The sequence below is a fragment of the Chanodichthys erythropterus genome, chromosome 13, assembly GCF_024489055.1.
Source record: "Chanodichthys erythropterus isolate Z2021 chromosome 13, ASM2448905v1, whole genome shotgun sequence".
Taxonomy (NCBI): domain Eukaryota; kingdom Metazoa; phylum Chordata; class Actinopteri; order Cypriniformes; family Xenocyprididae; genus Chanodichthys; species Chanodichthys erythropterus.
The window spans coordinates 17686126-17703535 of NC_090233.1; the positions used below are offsets into that span (position 1 = coordinate 17686126).

The following is a 17410-nucleotide window of genomic DNA, read 5'->3' on the forward strand; positions in this document are numbered from 1 at the left end:
TCATCGAGTCATCACAGCCACATTTACTTTGTTTTAAAATTAATTTTTGCTTTGTTTTTTAAAAAGTCATGACACATCATCTTTATTTATATAGCGTCTCATATATGACCAATCTGTACATATGTATATATATCATTTTTGAATTAAAGAAACGTTTTTTTTTAAAAGTCTCGGCCTATGAGGAACCTTTGAATTGAAAAGGCAAAGATCTCTTTTTGTGCTTCCCGAAATAAAACTAAATAAAAATTTAAATAAAACTCTACATGGTTGCAAACATCAGTGCATTGTAGAGTCTGTCTGAAACAAACAAAACCCTACAATAAATGAGACTAGAGTCTGCATTCAATAATAGTAATAATGTGGTGCATGACATTGGATATATAGGTTAAAGCTATTCTTGTATTATTAGAAAGATTTAGGAAAATCTTGAAGCTTATAGGAATAGTTACCCAAAAACAAAAAGTTCTGTCATGAAAGTCCAGTTGGCGCAGACTGATAAGTTATTAACTCAACTTGCTTGTTATCACATAATTCTCTTCAGACCACCGCTGATTGACTGTTTTCTGCTGTGTCAGCAGCCAACCTTCAAATACTATGTTTGCATTTGCTGAGGTTGCAGCGTGCTTTTAGAAACCCTTCACCTTCCCCAGCTCCACACAAGTTTCCTACGCCCCATGAGGCCAGGCCTTGCGTCAGGAGTGCACATCAATCATGCTAAATCTAACTTATATATTATATATAATTAATATATATATAATTTTGTGTATTAATTTATGGATATATTTATTGTTTTTGCAGGTTTTATCCTCCATTATGCTGGTTAACTGCCCACCATAGAATAAATAAGTATAAAGTTACAATTTATAATAACCATAGTTAATTAAAATCGTTCTTCTTTTTTGATAGCTTTCATATTTATTTATTTTTTTAAAGATAGGACAATAAGCCATTTTCATTACAATGCCATATATCACAATGTCTGTAGCATAATTTACTTATTTATTTTACTTTTTTGGGAAACCTGTCCTGCATTTGGAACTGAGAGGACTCTTGCGTGGAATACTCGCAATGCGCATGCGCACTAATGTCCACAAGGGTGAAAGTTATATCAGCAGCTGTCTTGACAGCAGCGAGCGGAGCGCATGCATGCGTTTACTATTGCGTTGCCACCCCCATCAACAGGAGCTATTTTAGAGTAAGTTTGGTAATTGCTAGGCATATATTTACTGATATGTGTTTTTCTGCGATCCACGCACTACATCGACTGCACTCTTTGCACAGCAGCGGTGCCGATCACAGAGTGCGCTTATATGACATTATGTCACTGAAGTTGGTTGTTTCCCTTGCGACAGGTATAAGTGTTTATTACTTTAAACAGGGCTGTATTTGGTGATGCTCACATTCTTTAGATGATTTACAAAACATTTCCTTCAGCTAAAATACACTTTAAGTTTTAATGTGTTCTCAAAGCCATTAATGTTGTGGTTGTCTTGAGGAGGAGTCTTGCGCTAATAAATGTAACTTAATTTCCGGATGATCGGTAAGCAGGTTATATCACAGGCAGAAGACAGCTTTTCCTGTAAGAAGAACCCTTACGCATATTTTAGCCCTTCTCTGTTGTGTTGTATAAACGAGTGTGTTATAACAGGGGTAATTTTACTCATTTTATTCTTTTAGCAGGAATAAAAGGTTTTGTCCTGATTAAACATGAAGATTGCTGTGCTTGGAGCGACTGGTCAAACCGGACAGCAGCTGGTGAATCAGGCTCTTCAGCAAGGACACTCCGTCACAGCCGTCGTCAGAAACCCGGGAAAACTGACGCTAACACATGAGAACCTCAAGGTAAATACTATGAACATTTACGTTTAAATTTATTATTGTTATTCTTTTTAAAATGGCATGATGAAATGATAAAATAGTTGATTTTACTTTGTTTATTTGTTCATGAATTCCTCCCCGGTGTAAAGGAAGTGGGCTAAAAATCCACAATTTCAAATTCATTTAGCAATGTCGTTCATGACAAACTGAAGCTTATCTTACATTTATAAAGTATTTTTATAAAGTTTTAGTATAATATCTTGAGTTATTCATTAGCTCTCATTTTCTTTCTTACCTATAGTTGACTCAGATTTGCACAATGGTAAATATTGAAAGGAGTTGGGACTATTTAGTTTATATTTTGAATAAAAGTAAGCATTTCTAAATCACCAGGGTGCAAAGGTGAACATTTTAACATGCAAATGTTTGTACAGTATCTCTTAAGGAGACTGCTAAAATTTAGCATAGCGGTCACGGGGGTGGCATAAAAATTTAATGTTTCATTTATGGGTTGATATCATCACATGATTTGCTTGCGCCACATTTGTGTGCTGAAAGTAAATTGTTTTATGGACAGTCATCCAGATTCCAGACACAGCAATGACAAATAACGACATTATTAACACTAAGCTGCTAGTGTAGATAATCGGTTACTTCATGTGTTCTAGATGATGCACAGTTTTCTCCTAGATTTTCAGTGACCACTTTGTAGCAACAACAAGCATGCAACCTCATAACCATGTAACCATGTTTAAACACATGCCCTCATGTGATAGGTGGTTGAAGGAGACATTTTTTCAGAAGACAGCCTGAAACCACATTTCAAAGGCCAGGATGCTGTGTTGTCCTGCCTTGGCTTTCCAATCTCATTTTTTTATGGAGTCACTGGCTACACCCAGTCTATGACGGCAGCATTAAATGCAATGCGTGATGTCAAAGTGAATCGAATCATCACCATGACCTCATGGTACACTGATCGTAAGTGCTGTTATTATTTTTTTAGCCAGCTACACAACACTGAATGTTCTTTACCTTACAGTATTTTAGGTCTGATCTGTTGTCTGGTGTAGTAATTGGATCGTTATGACACTCTTCACAGCTAATTCAGGCACCAATTCCTCCTTTCTCATCCGCTTCATGTTGCTTCCCATGATTAGAAGCGTTCTGAACAACATGTATGAAATGGAAAACTTTCTTAAGCAGACTGATGACATCAACTGGACTGTTGTCCGGCCCCCTGGCCTCAAGAATACACCAACAACAGGTAAAATTTATTAATAAAACAAATTTTGATATAAAGTAAAATAATATAAATGTATGCACTTTCTTCGATTGTTGTTACATTAAGTAACAGGTAAAATGCAGTGGTGGACAAATAACAAATTATTTTTACTTTGTTACTGCACTTAAGTACAGTTAAAAGGTCAAAAGTTTACATACCCCTTGCAGAATATGCAAAATGTTAATCATTTTAACAAAATAAGAAGGATTATGAAAATTGCATGATGTGTTTTATTTATTACTGTCCTGAATAAGCTATTTCACATAACAGATGTTTACATAAAGTCCACAAGACAAAATAATTGCTGAATTTATAAAAATTATCCTGTTTAAAAGTTTACATACCCTTGGTTCTTAATACTGTGTGTGGTTACCTGGATGATCCATGACTGTTTGTTTGTTTTTGTGATGGATGTTCATAAATCCCTTGTTTGTCCTGAGCAGTTAAACTGCCCGATGTTCTTCAGAAAAATCCTCCAGATTATTTGATTTTCCAGCATCTTTTGCATATTTGAACCCTTTTCAGCAGAGGACAATTGAGGGACTCAAACACAACTATTAAAAAGGTTCAAACATTCACTGATGCTCCAGAAGAAAACACGATGCATTAAGAGTCAGGAGGTGAAAACTCCTGAACAAGAAGATGATGTGCAAGTTTTTCTTATTTTGATCTTATTTTTTCATTTTTCATTCCTTCGGAAGCTATAAAAGATACTGACATGTTTCCCAGAGGACAAAAAAAGTACAATTTATCCTGTTGATCCAATTCAAAAAGTTGTCACCCCCCTCAATTGTCCTAAGTGTGAAAAGATGATTCCAGACTTTTGCCCCTATTCAGATTTCTAAAATTTAAGAAATTTTAAAAATAGTGTTTTCATGGCAAAAATTTATCATTTAGGGATTGTCGAACATAAATGAATTCAAGGCACACATTTTCATTACCCAAAACTTGTCTTTACGATAAACCACTCTCTTTTAAAGGGTTAGTTAACCCAAAAATTAAAATTATGTCATTTATTACTCACCCTCATGTCGTTCTACACCCGTAAGACCTTTGTTCATCTTTTGAACACAAATTAAGATATTTTTGATGAAATACTTTTTGTGTGCCAAAATTAAAAAAAAAAAAAAAACTACTTTTTAACAATATCTAGTGATGGCCAATTCCAATACACTGCTTCGAATCTTTTGTCATGTGATTTCAGCAGTTTGGCAGTTTGACATGCAAACCGAATCATTGATTCGAAACAAAAGATTCGAAGCGGTGTATTGGAATCAGCCATCACTAGATATTGTTGAAAAGTCATTATTTTGGCACACAAAAAGTATTCTCGAATTTTGCTTTTGCATAGCGATCGTCTGCAAGCTATCAATGGTCAGCTAAACAAATGTATTTAAACACACACAATACACCATTGAATTATCCATGGGTAACTTTTGAAACACTAAAATTAATAGCATATAGTGAATGATGAATGATGAATTTATGAATTCACTACGTTCGTGTTGTTTACATTATATGCACTTAGGCGCCTATTGCCAACAAAACAGACATTTGAAGCAGTTTTACTCACCACCTGTGGTTCCGACTCATGACCGGGATCATTACCGCTGTGACCGCTCCATCTTTCAGTTTCAAACGATCTGTAAATCCAGCTTAGAACTGGACCTTGTTTATGAAACCATAAGCGCCGATCCTGAGGGCTCGAGCAGTCATGGAAAACATGAGATATTCTCCATTCATTTTAACCAATAAAAAATTTATTGCAACTATCAGTTTCTATGGCTATATTAATAACAAATGTCGAGAGCGCTGTTGTAAATTGGCCTATTTTTTTCCTTTTTTTTTTATTCTTTTTGTACTACATTTCCCATAAATCCCAGTAACTTGCATAACCATATTTGGTGTACTACATTACCCATAATTCTTTGGTTAAGGTCTATAAATAGACCTCATTTCCTTCCTTTATTCTTTTGCATTGGTGAGGAGTGGGTGTTTGAATGGGCACCCAACCATGTCCTTTGAGTTGTCTAGGATGCGTTACTGATTAAAAGACCATCCTGATCATCCTATCCCTCCTGTTAATCCTGTCCTACAAACATCTGTCATGTTTATTTGCTCCCTGTATCTTTGTGCTTGGGTCAGCCAAAGAATCCAAGACTCAAGCATCCTGAATTAAATAAAGACTGTAAGGACTAGAACTTTTCCAGTGTTTTAATCAGACACACCACCAAGTCTCTACAATTCTGAGGAACTTTGGATTTTAACATCTGATATCCAACAAATGGTCCTTCGAGCTGGAGGTAGAGATTTGGTGGAATGGATTACCATTTAAGACCTGCAGCCCGGCGCAGTGTAAGAATGAGAAGACCTCCTGCCCGTTTTGCAGACTTTGTTACGAGAACGTGCTCCTCCTCCTCCTTCCTCATCAACACTAGTTGTAAGTGATCCTCAACAGACAGATAATGGAAATTCATGTTCCTTGAGGCCTGCTCCTTGCTCATCTGTTGAATGTGATCAGACTCAGTCTGATTTATTTAATATGGATGTTAAACAAGAAATACTTGGACTATGCTTGGTGAGATTATGTCTAGAATGTCACAGTTTGCAGTTTCTTCCAAACGTTCTGATTTATCTGAGTCTTTTGATGATGTTTCTGATGATGATGATGATGAGAATGCCCTTGCTAATCCACCTATTGTTCAGGAATTGTGTGCATGTATTAAGAATGTTGAACAGAAATCTACATGTAAGCAAGGTAATTCATTAGATGTTCCTTCGCCACTTCCATTGGGTAGGCCTAGTTCTTTGCCGCCTCCACCTTCCTCATTGTTACGTAGTCCACCTCAACATATGCCTACACATGATGTATCACATTTGCAATCAGGTACCATGATTCAGCCTTCTGTTCCATTAGTCCCTGATCCCTCTAATTCTCATTTCCCTCAAATGCAACCATCGCAGATGCTGCCACATCCAGTTGGTTCACCACAGCCTGCCGCTTACTTACCAAGTAGCTCTTTTTCCCCATCTTTGGTTCATACGCAGTTGTCTCCACAGATAACATCAGCACAGTTACCTCCTCAGACTCAGCTAATTCCGCATGTATCTTCAGCTAATGTAGGTCATCATATTCAGGCTGTAGGTCATTCAGGGAATCTTGTTGTACAACAACCTGCTCCATTCATTCGACCAATTGTTCCCACTAGCCAGGCAACTACAACTCCATTTATTCATTCGTATCAGCATCCTCAGCCATACTATGATTCATATAATGTCCCTCCCTATCCTACTTCTCGTGTTCAGGGACCTTCTTTTCCCTTTTTGGTAAATGATGATCCCCAAGAGTTTGCCATGTTGCAGTTAGCTTTGACAAATTTATTGTCACCTCATGAGACAGAACATTACAAATACCATATTTTGTTGGATCATTTGAAATTTCCTCCTGCTCGTGATCTAGCTTTAGCTTATGCCAATGATCCTAGACCATACAGTATGGCTCTCTTTGCATTACAACAGAAGTATGGCCAACCCCATCAATTAGTTTTGAGAGAAATCAAAGCCATCTTAGCTCTTCCCAAGGTGAGACCAGGTGACAGCAGAGCATTTGGTAGCTTTGCTCTGAAAGTTCGAGCTTTGGTTGGCATGCTCCAATCTTTGGGTCAAGATCATGCTCAATCTGAACTAGCCTGTGCTTCTCATGTACAGCGACTACTTGGTAAACTGCCCACAGAAAATGTGACCAACTTTGCCCGCTATGTTCGTGCTGTCCTACATGGTCAAAGCTACAACCTGATTAACTTTTCTGCCTGGCTTCAGGAAGAGGCTGAATGTCAGGCGATGGCTGATCAAGTTAGTGACTTCCCAAACCCACTCCCGAGTAAACCTCAATCAAAGGTCCACATTAATACTCGAACAGTTTTGTATGGAGCTAATGGCAATTCTGTTGTATCAAGATCCACAAATAAGCAATCCCAAATTGTAAGAGACGGAGAGCAGAGTTCCAAGTTTTCATGTGTATATTGTTCCAGTAGAGAACATTTCATTGGTCTGTGTCCCTCCTTTAAAGCTCTAGAAGACACCAAAAAGGGTGCATGGATTAGACAGAATAAAAGATGTTGGAGGTGTGGGCTTAACCATCTGGCTGTTGACTGTGACCTGAAAAAACCCTGTCCACAGTGTAAAGGTCGACATCTTGGTATTCTTCATGGAGTTAACTGTCGTGACCAGGATAACGGTACATTCTATCTTAGTCGACTTGGAGGTTCCAGCAAGGTGCTGCTGAAAGTTGTTGAGGTACTTCTCCATCATAAAGGTCAATCCTTGCAAACTTATGCCATCCTTGATGACGGTTCAGAACGTACCATGTTGCTACCTCGAGCATCTGACTATTTGGGCCTTAAGGGCCAAGCAGAGTCCTTAACTGTTCGCACCGTACGGCAAGATACTATTGCACTCGAAGGCTCTTCTGTAACCTTTGAAATATCCTCAACTGCCAACCCAGAAAAGAAGTATACCATTTCCAATGCCTTTTCTGCTGCCAGATTGGGATTGGCAGAACAGACGTACCCTGTCGAGATTTTGCAGAGACGCTTTAGACATCTTCGTGGTCTACCTCTTCCAGCATTCTCTAACGTCCAACCACTTATCCTTATCGGTGCAGACTATCCACACCTGATAAACCCAATTGATCAGGTGTATTTCGGACCACCGAAATCTCCGGCTGCTATCCATACAAAATTGGGTTGGGTACTGCAAGGTCCAATACCAATTCCCAACAGTGATGAGACGCAGTGTCTTTTTACCTTTACTAACCCTGTAGAGGATCTTCGCCATGATGTGGAGAAATTATGGCAATTAGATGTTCTTCCTTTTAGAAATGAGAAGGTCATTACCAGGTCCAAGCAGGATTAAGAAGCTGTGGACTTGTTATCCTCTAAGACTAAAAGAGTTGATGTTGATGGTGTGCAAAGATATGCCACTCCTTTACTGCGTGCTGCTTCAGCTATACAGTTACGAGCTTCACCGAATGCAGTTATGTCCTCCCTCAGAGGTATCGAACGCCGTCTCCAACGAAATCCTAAATCTGTGGCTGTCTATGACCAAGAAATTGCCAAGTTGGAGAAGTCCGGTTAAATTTCCAAAGTGGAACCTCCTCATGACACGTCTTCTGAATCATGGTATATCCCTCACCATCTTGTGGAGCATAATGGGAAACCACGAATAGTCTTCAATTGCTCTTATCAGTACAAAGGTACATCACTGAACAACCAGCTTCTTCCTGGTCCACAATTGGGCCCCTCCTTACTTGGTGTCTTACTCCGATTTCGCCAGTATCCAGTGGCAATTAGTGGGGACATAAAATCTATGTTTCACCAAGTTAGGCTACTACCAGAAGATCGTCCTCTCCTACGTTTCCTGTGGCGCAATATGCAAAGGTCAAATCCACCTGATGTCTACGAATGGCAAGTTTTGCCGTTTGGCACAGTATGTAGTCCATGTTGCGCAATATATGCTTTACAAAAGCATGTCTGTGACCATTCAGAAGGATACGAAGATACAGCGAATTCTGTACTTCAGTCGTTCTATGTAGATAATTGTCTAGAGAGTTTCCAAAATATGCAAGCTGCAAAGAGCCACCTTGACTGCATGCGTTCTTTATTGATGAGTGGGGGATTTGAAATCAGACAGTGGGCAAGTAACCAGCCTGATGTTGTTAGACATCTTCCTCCTGAAGCCAGGTCTGAGAGTTCTGAACTCTGGATAAGTCAAGACCGTTTGGACCCTAAAGAAGGAGCTTTGAGTCTGAGCTGGCACTGCCCCTCTGATTCATTGGGGTACCGATCACGAAGCATGGAGTGTAAAGAAACAACTATGCGTAATATCTATAAAGTCCTTGCTAGTCAATATGACCCGTTAGGTTATATTACTCCATTCACAACGCGAGCTAAGGTCATTGTACAACAATGCTGGATGAAGTCTCGGGGATGGGATGACCCTCTTATGCCAAGTCCTATTCAACAGGCCTGGAAGGCTTGGGAAACTGAACTCACTGATCTGTCATTGATACAGCTTCCTCGCTGTTATTTAACTTCACCTTCAGAGCAAATTGCATCCAGGGAATTGCATATATTTTGTGATGCCTCAGAGAGTGCATATGGGTCAGTAGCCTGTTTGAGAATGGAAACAAATAAAGGTGCGTTACATACTTCCTTCATCATGGCAAGATCTCGAGTTGCCCCAAAAAGGCAAATATCCATCCCTCGCCTTGAACTTTGTGCTGCTCTAACAGGTGCACAGCTTTCTAAATTACTGCAGAAGGAACTGACTCTTCCTCTGACAAATACTATTTTATGGTCTGACTCAACAACTGTCTTGTCCTGGCTGCATTCCCTCTCCTGCCGTTATAAAGTTTTCATAGCAAATCGAGTCACTGAAATCCTGGAACTGACTGATCTTTCTTCTTGGAGATATATCCCTTCTGGGCAGAATCCAGCAGATGACATTACTAGAGGTAAAACACTCGTTGAGCTAGCCAAACCTGATCATAGATGGCGACAAGGTCCATCATTCCTGAAATATCCTCCACATCAGTGGCCGCAAAATCTAGTATCCGGACCTGATAGTTCTGATCCTGAACTTCGCAAACCACTCTTTTGTGGGCTAACACAACTGGAAGATCTTGCACTCCCAGACCCCTCCTGTTTCCAGTCTTGGGCAGAGTTGACATCTGCCATAACTGAGTTATTGCGACAACATAGTCCAGACTCTTGTGACCTTTCCTCAGTCCAAACCCTTCTGTTAAGGAAAGCCCAGCAACAAAGCTTTCCCTCTGAGTACCAGTGTTTAAAGGAAGGAAAGCCCATTGAACATCAAAGCCGTCTCCTTACACTTTCTCCTGAATTCCGAGAAGAAACACAACTTATTGTAGTGGGTGGCAGACTCAGACGAGCAGAGGATATGGAGCCTGGAATGGTTCATCCAGTCGTCCTTGACCCCAAGCATCCATTATCCAGTTTAATTATCAAGGACTATGACGAGAAACTTTTCCATCCTTTTTCCATTCCAGAGTTTTCTCAGAACTTCGGCGTAATTATTGGATAATTAGAGGGATTAAAAAAGCCATTAAAAAACATCAGTGGTCTTGTTTGGAATGTAGGAAGTGGAGAGCTAAGCCATCTATACCTCAAATGTCAGACCTTCCACTTTCCAAGCTCAGAGTGTTCAAACCTCCCTTTTGGTCCACCGGAATGGATTGTTTCGGTCCTCTCCATGTCAAGATTGGTCGTAGAACAGAGAAGAGATGGGGCATTCTGTTTAAGTGTCAGACCACTCGATGTCTACATCTTGATTTGTTAACCAGCTTAGGTGTGGACAGCTTTCTAATGGCCCTACGCCGTTTTATATCCAGGAGAGGTCAGCCTTATGAGATTCTTTGTGATCAAGGAAGTAATTTCCATGGAGCTGCAAGAGAATTAAAGGAAGCTTTCCAGAGCCTTACTACTGAGTTACAAGTCAAACTGGAAAATCAGCAGATCAAATTCAAGTTCAATCCTCCACAAGCTCCTCATTTTGGACGCTCATGGGAAAGAGAGATCCGTTCGGTTAAAACAGCTCTGCGAGTGGTAATTGGCAGCCAAACCGTATCAGAGGAAGTCCTACGGACCGTTCTTACAGAAGTTGAAGGAGTGTTAAATTCAAAACCACTTGGTTACACCTCTTCTAACATTTCAGACCTTGACCCTATTACCCCAAATCTCCTCCTCATGGGGCGGCGAGACTCTTCTCTACCCCAGGTGATTTACGCCAACACTAAGCTCCTTGGCCGTAGATCTTGGCGTCATAGTCAGGTCCTTGTTGATCAGTTTTGGACATCCTTTATTAGAAATTATCTACCAAGTCAGCAGCTTCGTCAAAAATGGAATAGAGAAAATCCTAATCTAAATGACTGTGCTGTAGTGTTAGTTATTGATCCTCAACTCCCAAGAGCATCATGGCCTATTGGCAGAGTAGTACGCCTTTTACCTAGTCAGGATAGGCGTGTTAGAGCAGCAGAAATTGTTATTAATGGAAAAACGTATGTACGACCAGTTGCTAAGTTGATCCCATTACCTGAAATTGAAAAATAATGGCAAATACATGACTGTATTTGGGGGCGGCTGTTGTAAATTGGCCTATTTTTTTCCTTTTTTTTTATTCTTTATGTACTACATTTCCCATAAATCCCAGTAACTTGTATAACCATATTTGGTGTACTACATTACCCATAATTCTTTGGTTAAGGTCTATAAATAGACCTCATTTCCTTCCTTTATTCTTTTGCATTGGTGAGGAGTGGGTGTTTGAATGGGCACCCAACCATGTCCTTTGAGTTGTCTAGGATGCGTTACTGATTAAAAGACCATCCTGATCATCCTATCCATCCTGTTAATCCTGTCCTACAAACATCTGTCATGTTTATTTGCTCCCTGTATCTTTGTGCTTGGGTCAGCCAAAGAATCCAAGACTCAAGCATCCTGAATTAAATAAAGACTGTAAGGACTAGAACTTTTCCAGTGTTTTAATCAGACACACCACCAAGTCTCTACAATTCTGAGGAACTTTGGATTTTAACATCTGACATCCAACAAGCGCATCAATGCAACGCGTGAGCACAAATCTCTCAGCTCCACTTAACACTGGGTTCTTTGGGAAGCACGATTATCTTTCCCTCACAACCAAAAACACACTTTTTTGGTAACATTGTTGATGTCGTGGTCTAAAAACAAAGTGACAAATCTTTCTCCAGCAAGTCCTATGTAGCGCTGCCAATGACTTCCATAAAGCTGAACAAAGCGAGTTGATGGGCGTGCTCTTGCTCTCTCGCTCTGGTCGACGTATGCACGCGCGCTCTTCCGGGAGAAGTGCCCGTACAAGGATTCCAGCCTTTATTACATAATAAAAGGCCATACTCGAAAAAAAAAAAATGTCCAAAGTTTTTGAGCAATCTGGAGTATTTTGGGCAGAGAAATACTCTGTCATATGTCCAACTCGTGTTTTGAAACTTTGGCCATGTTAGCATGAGAATCCCAACTCTTTAACTGTTAAATACGTCAGAATGCATGAAATGGCATTCTGTATGAAATAGCCCCTTTAAGGCTGCAAAGCAACAAAATGTGATTATTTAAAGGGGGGTGATTCTTTCCTACTGTACCATAGTAATGCCTCTGTTTACAGTGTCACAACGATGCTATCTCTCTCCCTTTTTCTGATGCATCTCTGATCAATCTGATGTTATACAGTTATTGACTGTTTCTTTTCCCTTGTACTCTGTCATGCTCTGTTCACAAATTTCAAATCTCTCTCTCTCACACACACACACACACACACACACATGTTGGTGTATGTGGTTTACGGGGACTTTCCATAGGCATAATGGTTTTTATGCTGTACAAACTATATATTTACTGTCTAACTGTCTATCCCTCTACATTAACCCTAAACCTACCCATCACAAATTCTGCATTTTTACATTTTATAAAAAATGCATACGATTTATAAGCTGTTTTCCTCATGGGACCAAAAAAATATCCAAACACGGTCTAAAATTACTGGTATTACCATCCTTGTTGGGACATTTGGTTCACAACGCTGTGTTTCCACGACTACACAAACACACACTTTTTGAAAATTGTGGTCATCATCTTAAGACAAATTACTTATAATTCATTACATTTGATTATCCATATCAGAAATTGCAAATAACTTATATAGAAACTATGCCTATAGAATCAATATCTATAGAAATCTATAGGTGCATCAAACGATTCATTGATTAACCGTTCAGTTGGATTAAATAATAGACAAATGTATTAAACTAAACGAGAAGAGATGCAAATCAAAAATTTGATAGTAATAGCATTATGAAAGGCAGTTACTGTGAATGAAACATTATGTAGATGAAACACTTATTTTGTGTAGTGAAAAGGATTTTGTGTATTGTACTAACACAATTGAAAATATGCTGAAATGTTTGAAAAAAAAGTGCACATTTGATGATCTGTTGTTATATTAGTACTAAGAGTTTTGAAAATTTACCAGTTGCTTGTGAAAATTGCACCAAAGCAATTAACAAAAAACGAAATATTTGATATTTGTGTACTTTTGTCCACCACCGGTAAAATGCTTATTGATAAATTTGCCTTTGCTGCAAAGCTATTAGATTATCACAAATTGCATTTTTGTACACTGTGAAATTTGTGGTAATTTTTTTTTTCTTTTTTTTTTTTAAGCCAATGAGTTCCTCACTCATGAAGGTTATTATGTCCCTGATGAAAATGGTCTGCCAATCGGCCAGTCTGTGTCAAGAGGAGATGTGGCTCGTTTCATGCTCTCTCTACTCAATAACAATGCTTGGATGAAGAAAGCTGTTGCTATCATCACAAAATGATTATGCACTTTGCTTATAATTACATTTATTTAACTTGCCAAATAAGAGCTTCTAATAGTTTCATTCAACTGGGTAAAATATTTAGCATTTTTTATCTTACTACTTAGCTCTGGCTCTAGGCCTATGTCACTCACAGCAGCTAGCAAAGACTGGCAGACTAGCAAATGATCTCCTTTTTCTTGTGTGTGTGTGTGTGTGTGTATATATATATATATATATATAATATAATATTTGCTGCATAGTTTCATTTTAAAAAGGGGTTTCTTAATGCCAAAGAAAGTTTGGCAGAATTACAAGAAAATGTAATTCATAAAACCTTGTAGAAAATGTGTTGCCCAGCTTTCGGGACATTTTGTGATGTAAATTGGATTTGACATAAATTTACAGGGGTAAAAATGGAGAGAAAAGAAATGACAGTTTGCTGCAATCTTGCCTTCTCAAACATACTGTATATAAATTGTGAAATTAAATGTGAAAAGCCATATTTTTTATCAAGAAGTCACCTTGATAAAAAAAAAGTGCAGCAAATTGTCATTTCTTTGCTCTCCATTTTTATTCATTTATAATCATTATTAGTCTATAATTTCAAACATTTATGTGCATTTGTTTATGATTTACTGTGTAACACAAAACACATCAATCCCTATCTCTTAATATTTTAGCCAATTTTGAAAACCCAAACAATGATTAAAACTGAGCTGTTGTAATGTCATTTTCTCAATAATATTTCCATAATACTTTCAAACACCATTCTATATTAATAAAAAAGAAACCTATTGTAATGGTATATAAAATCCATGTTTTGCATTAGGCAAAATTCAGTTCTTAACTTTCTGAGCTATAATCCTGTCTAACCCTGTATTTTGCATGTACTTTTTAGAAGGTCTATTGTTACTACTTTTTGTATTTTTTTTTTTTTTTACTTTATTGTTTTTTATATTTTATGTTCATTGATGTATTTCCATTTCTCTTGATTTTTTTTGCAGTACACATACAGATTTTATACAGCTACACTATATGAATACTTGGATGCTTAGGTCTGAATGTTAAATGGTATGTTATTTAACATAGTCGTAAGTGATTCAATACTTTTGATCTATGTATGAAAATGTAAATGCATCCGGTTTAGACAAAATAAACACTAATGCACTGTAAAAAAAATTTCATGATCTATCACATTTTTTCTTTTGTCAAATCAACTTAATGTGGTTCAGATAACATAATATTTTGAGTTTCTGTTGATTAAACCAATCGTCTTCATTAAATAAAATTTTTAATTTCATTGTACTCAAAATTTTAAGGCAATCAGGTAACTTACTTTTTTAAAATATATTTAGAGAGGTCCCACAGTTCCTGCCACAAACCATATGCAAGGAGCCACTGTTCATACTAGCTTACATTTGGTGAAACAGCCAGTTCAGCATGGACACAGAAATCCTTGTTTTAGAACTAAATTCTTGGTGAACGATTTTTGTTTTTGTTCTGTTCAGTTTTCTTTGTTGTTAAGAAAAAAAAAAGAATTAAACTGTCCTTTAAGATGCAGTCTGCTAAAGATAGTAAATAATATTTGTTATGCAACTGATGTGACCGAGTATCTTATGACCACATGAGCGCAGTGTTGCACTGTTCTTAATAAACCATTTCTGTGGTGAAAGGCTGTTGTCAATGCGTCAGAGAGCCTATGCCATGAGAATACATGTCAGCATGATATTCATATTGGTATAAGCCAGGGATTCCCAAAGTGTGGTACGCGAGCTGCCACCAGGGGCTGTGCGAGAGGAAAAATGTAATGGCGGTCTGTTTTTTTTAAGTGGGATTTTTCCATACAATAAAAAAACATGAACAGTAAACATTTCCTTTGTAATCGCTTTTATTTTAAAATAAAAAAATATGATTTATTAGTTTTTGATGGAAACGTAGAAGACAGCTGCTGTCTTCTTCTACGCCAGTGGTTCTCAACCTGCGGCCCCTCACGAATGTAAATGCGGCCCGCGATATGCCGACCACAATTAAAAAAAAATTAAATTATAGCATTACAATTTATTTTTGTTTTTAAATTTAAGTTGTTACGTGTCTGATTGTCACTGTTTACTTATGATGTAACATTGTGTGGAGCAAAAGTTGTGTGAAGTGCTCTCTCTCGCTCTCCCCCTGTTGCTCCGTGCTGATTGTTATGAAACAGGTGCAGCTGTTTATCTGGGTGGAGCCGGAAATCGTTTGGTGGATAAAGCTTTGGAGCGGAGACTGTTCGGGGAGTTCCCTCTCCTGCCTCCTGTTGTTGAACTGGCCGAGTGTGTGTGACGCTGCTGGATTAGCCTTTAAAGTACATCCTGGTGTGGAGTACAGAATTGTTAGCGGTATAGGCCGGTAAATGTTCAAATTGCCCTTTTCCATGCAGGCCGTGCTAGTGGGAGGTCCTATTTTTGTTTAATTACTATTTTCTCCTGTTTATTTTGTTAGCAGGGAGGTAAGACTTATGTTTTTCATTTGTTATCTCTTTTCCAGGGAAGGTCCTTAAAAGTAGTAAGAACCCCTTCTTTTGTTTGTTGTTTTGGCCGACCCACTGACTTCAAGTCATCCCTTTTCTTTTTTTTTCATTATTTAAGAAATAAACAACCTTCCTATCTGACGCAACTGGTGATATTGTGGTGTTTGTGGGAGCAGGAGACGGGACTCCGGGCGACACATGTTACAATGTGTCGCTCTATGTTACAACCGTAAGCTGTGTTTGTGGAATGCGTAACAAAGTTGAAGTGAATTAAATAAGTATAAATTAGCTATAATGCTTTATTTGTCATATAAAAAGTCATATTGGTGAGCAATGAGCACTTATTGTTTTCAGACATCAGGCAATGACGAAATCACTCAGTTAACGAAACAAACACAAGTGCGCGCTTTGGAAGAATTCAAACAGTTGCCATTATTTTTGTAAATTTAAGTCTCAAAATGGTCAAATTTGTTATTAAAGGAGAAAAACTAAATGTGGAACATACAAAGAAGGAACACATGCAAACAAGAAGAGTCGCGGCATCAGCAGTAAAGGTAAGAAGAATGGAAGAATCAGTTTGCTGTTAATGAGCGAGATGGGCAGCCTTCCTGTTTGCTCTGTAGTAAAGTAGGCCTACTAACTTGACAAGCAAAACTTACAATTTCAAAAGACTGAACTGTGTATTCGATGTGTTTGTTTGATGTATTTTAAATCAGTAAAAATAACCGCGTCAGCGCACCGCGGCTGGAATGAGCCCAACTCGGCCGCGCGCTCGCGGATCCGATGCTGTGCGAGGGATTGCGACATGACAGAATGCTTGATATCGTCAGAGATTGTAATTACAAGGCGCTCAGTGTTGTTTGTAAAAAGAGCTGAGTAGCCTAACATTTGCCTAAGGCGTTTGTGTGATTGTTTGGTGGCTATTGCGATGCTGTTGCAGAGAGTCATACAGTAAAGAATTAAATAGGCTTAGCAACTTAAAGTGATTGTATATACAGTTTGTGTGTTCATTGAGCAATACTATCCGATTATTATTGTAAAGCTAATGTCAGTAAGTTAGTTTTTATTTGTTATTTATTGTGTGCAACATCTAGGTATAATAATCGTATTATCTGCTAATACCATAACATTAAATCTGATTGGTTTGCATCGGTGACGTCATATGTAAATTATATGCAGCCCGTGAGACTTGCACTTGGACCATTGTGCGGCCCACTGGGAAAAAGGTTGGGAACCACTGTTCTACGCACTGCTATTGCTGCAATGTTTCTTTTACGCGGCTGAAAATAACCGTGCTTTCTGTTACTGAGCCTGTCTGTCACTCGTCCTCTTAAAAGTGGAAGCTTGTGCGTAGCTTTGTTGCATTATATTGAAACTTTGTTGATGTTGTTAT

General features: G+C 38.3%; 1 protein-coding gene across 4 annotated transcripts; it reads left to right on the forward strand.

Annotated features, from left to right (window-relative positions):
- Window positions 1-1081: 1081 nt before the first annotated feature.
- On the forward strand, window positions 1082-15123 carry LOC137034529 (flavin reductase (NADPH)-like). 4 transcript variants are annotated; one of them, XM_067407534.1, is made up of 5 exons: window positions 1082-1195; window positions 1678-1842; window positions 2595-2796; window positions 2918-3082; window positions 13372-15123. In XM_067407534.1, exons 2-5 carry the CDS (start codon window positions 1708-1710, stop codon window positions 13527-13529), a joined length of 660 nt encoding a protein of 219 aa, XP_067263635.1. In that variant the 5' UTR covers window positions 1082-1195; window positions 1678-1707; the 3' UTR covers window positions 13530-15123. The 4 variants fall into 4 exon arrangements, with proteins under 4 accessions (XP_067263635.1, XP_067263636.1, XP_067263637.1 ...); XM_067407535.1 differs by having other exon boundaries at window positions 1103-1195; window positions 1681-1842; XM_067407536.1 differs by lacking the exon at window positions 1082-1195 and adding an exon at window positions 1420-1540 and having other exon boundaries at window positions 1681-1842.
- Window positions 15124-17410: the final 2287 nt, after the last annotated feature.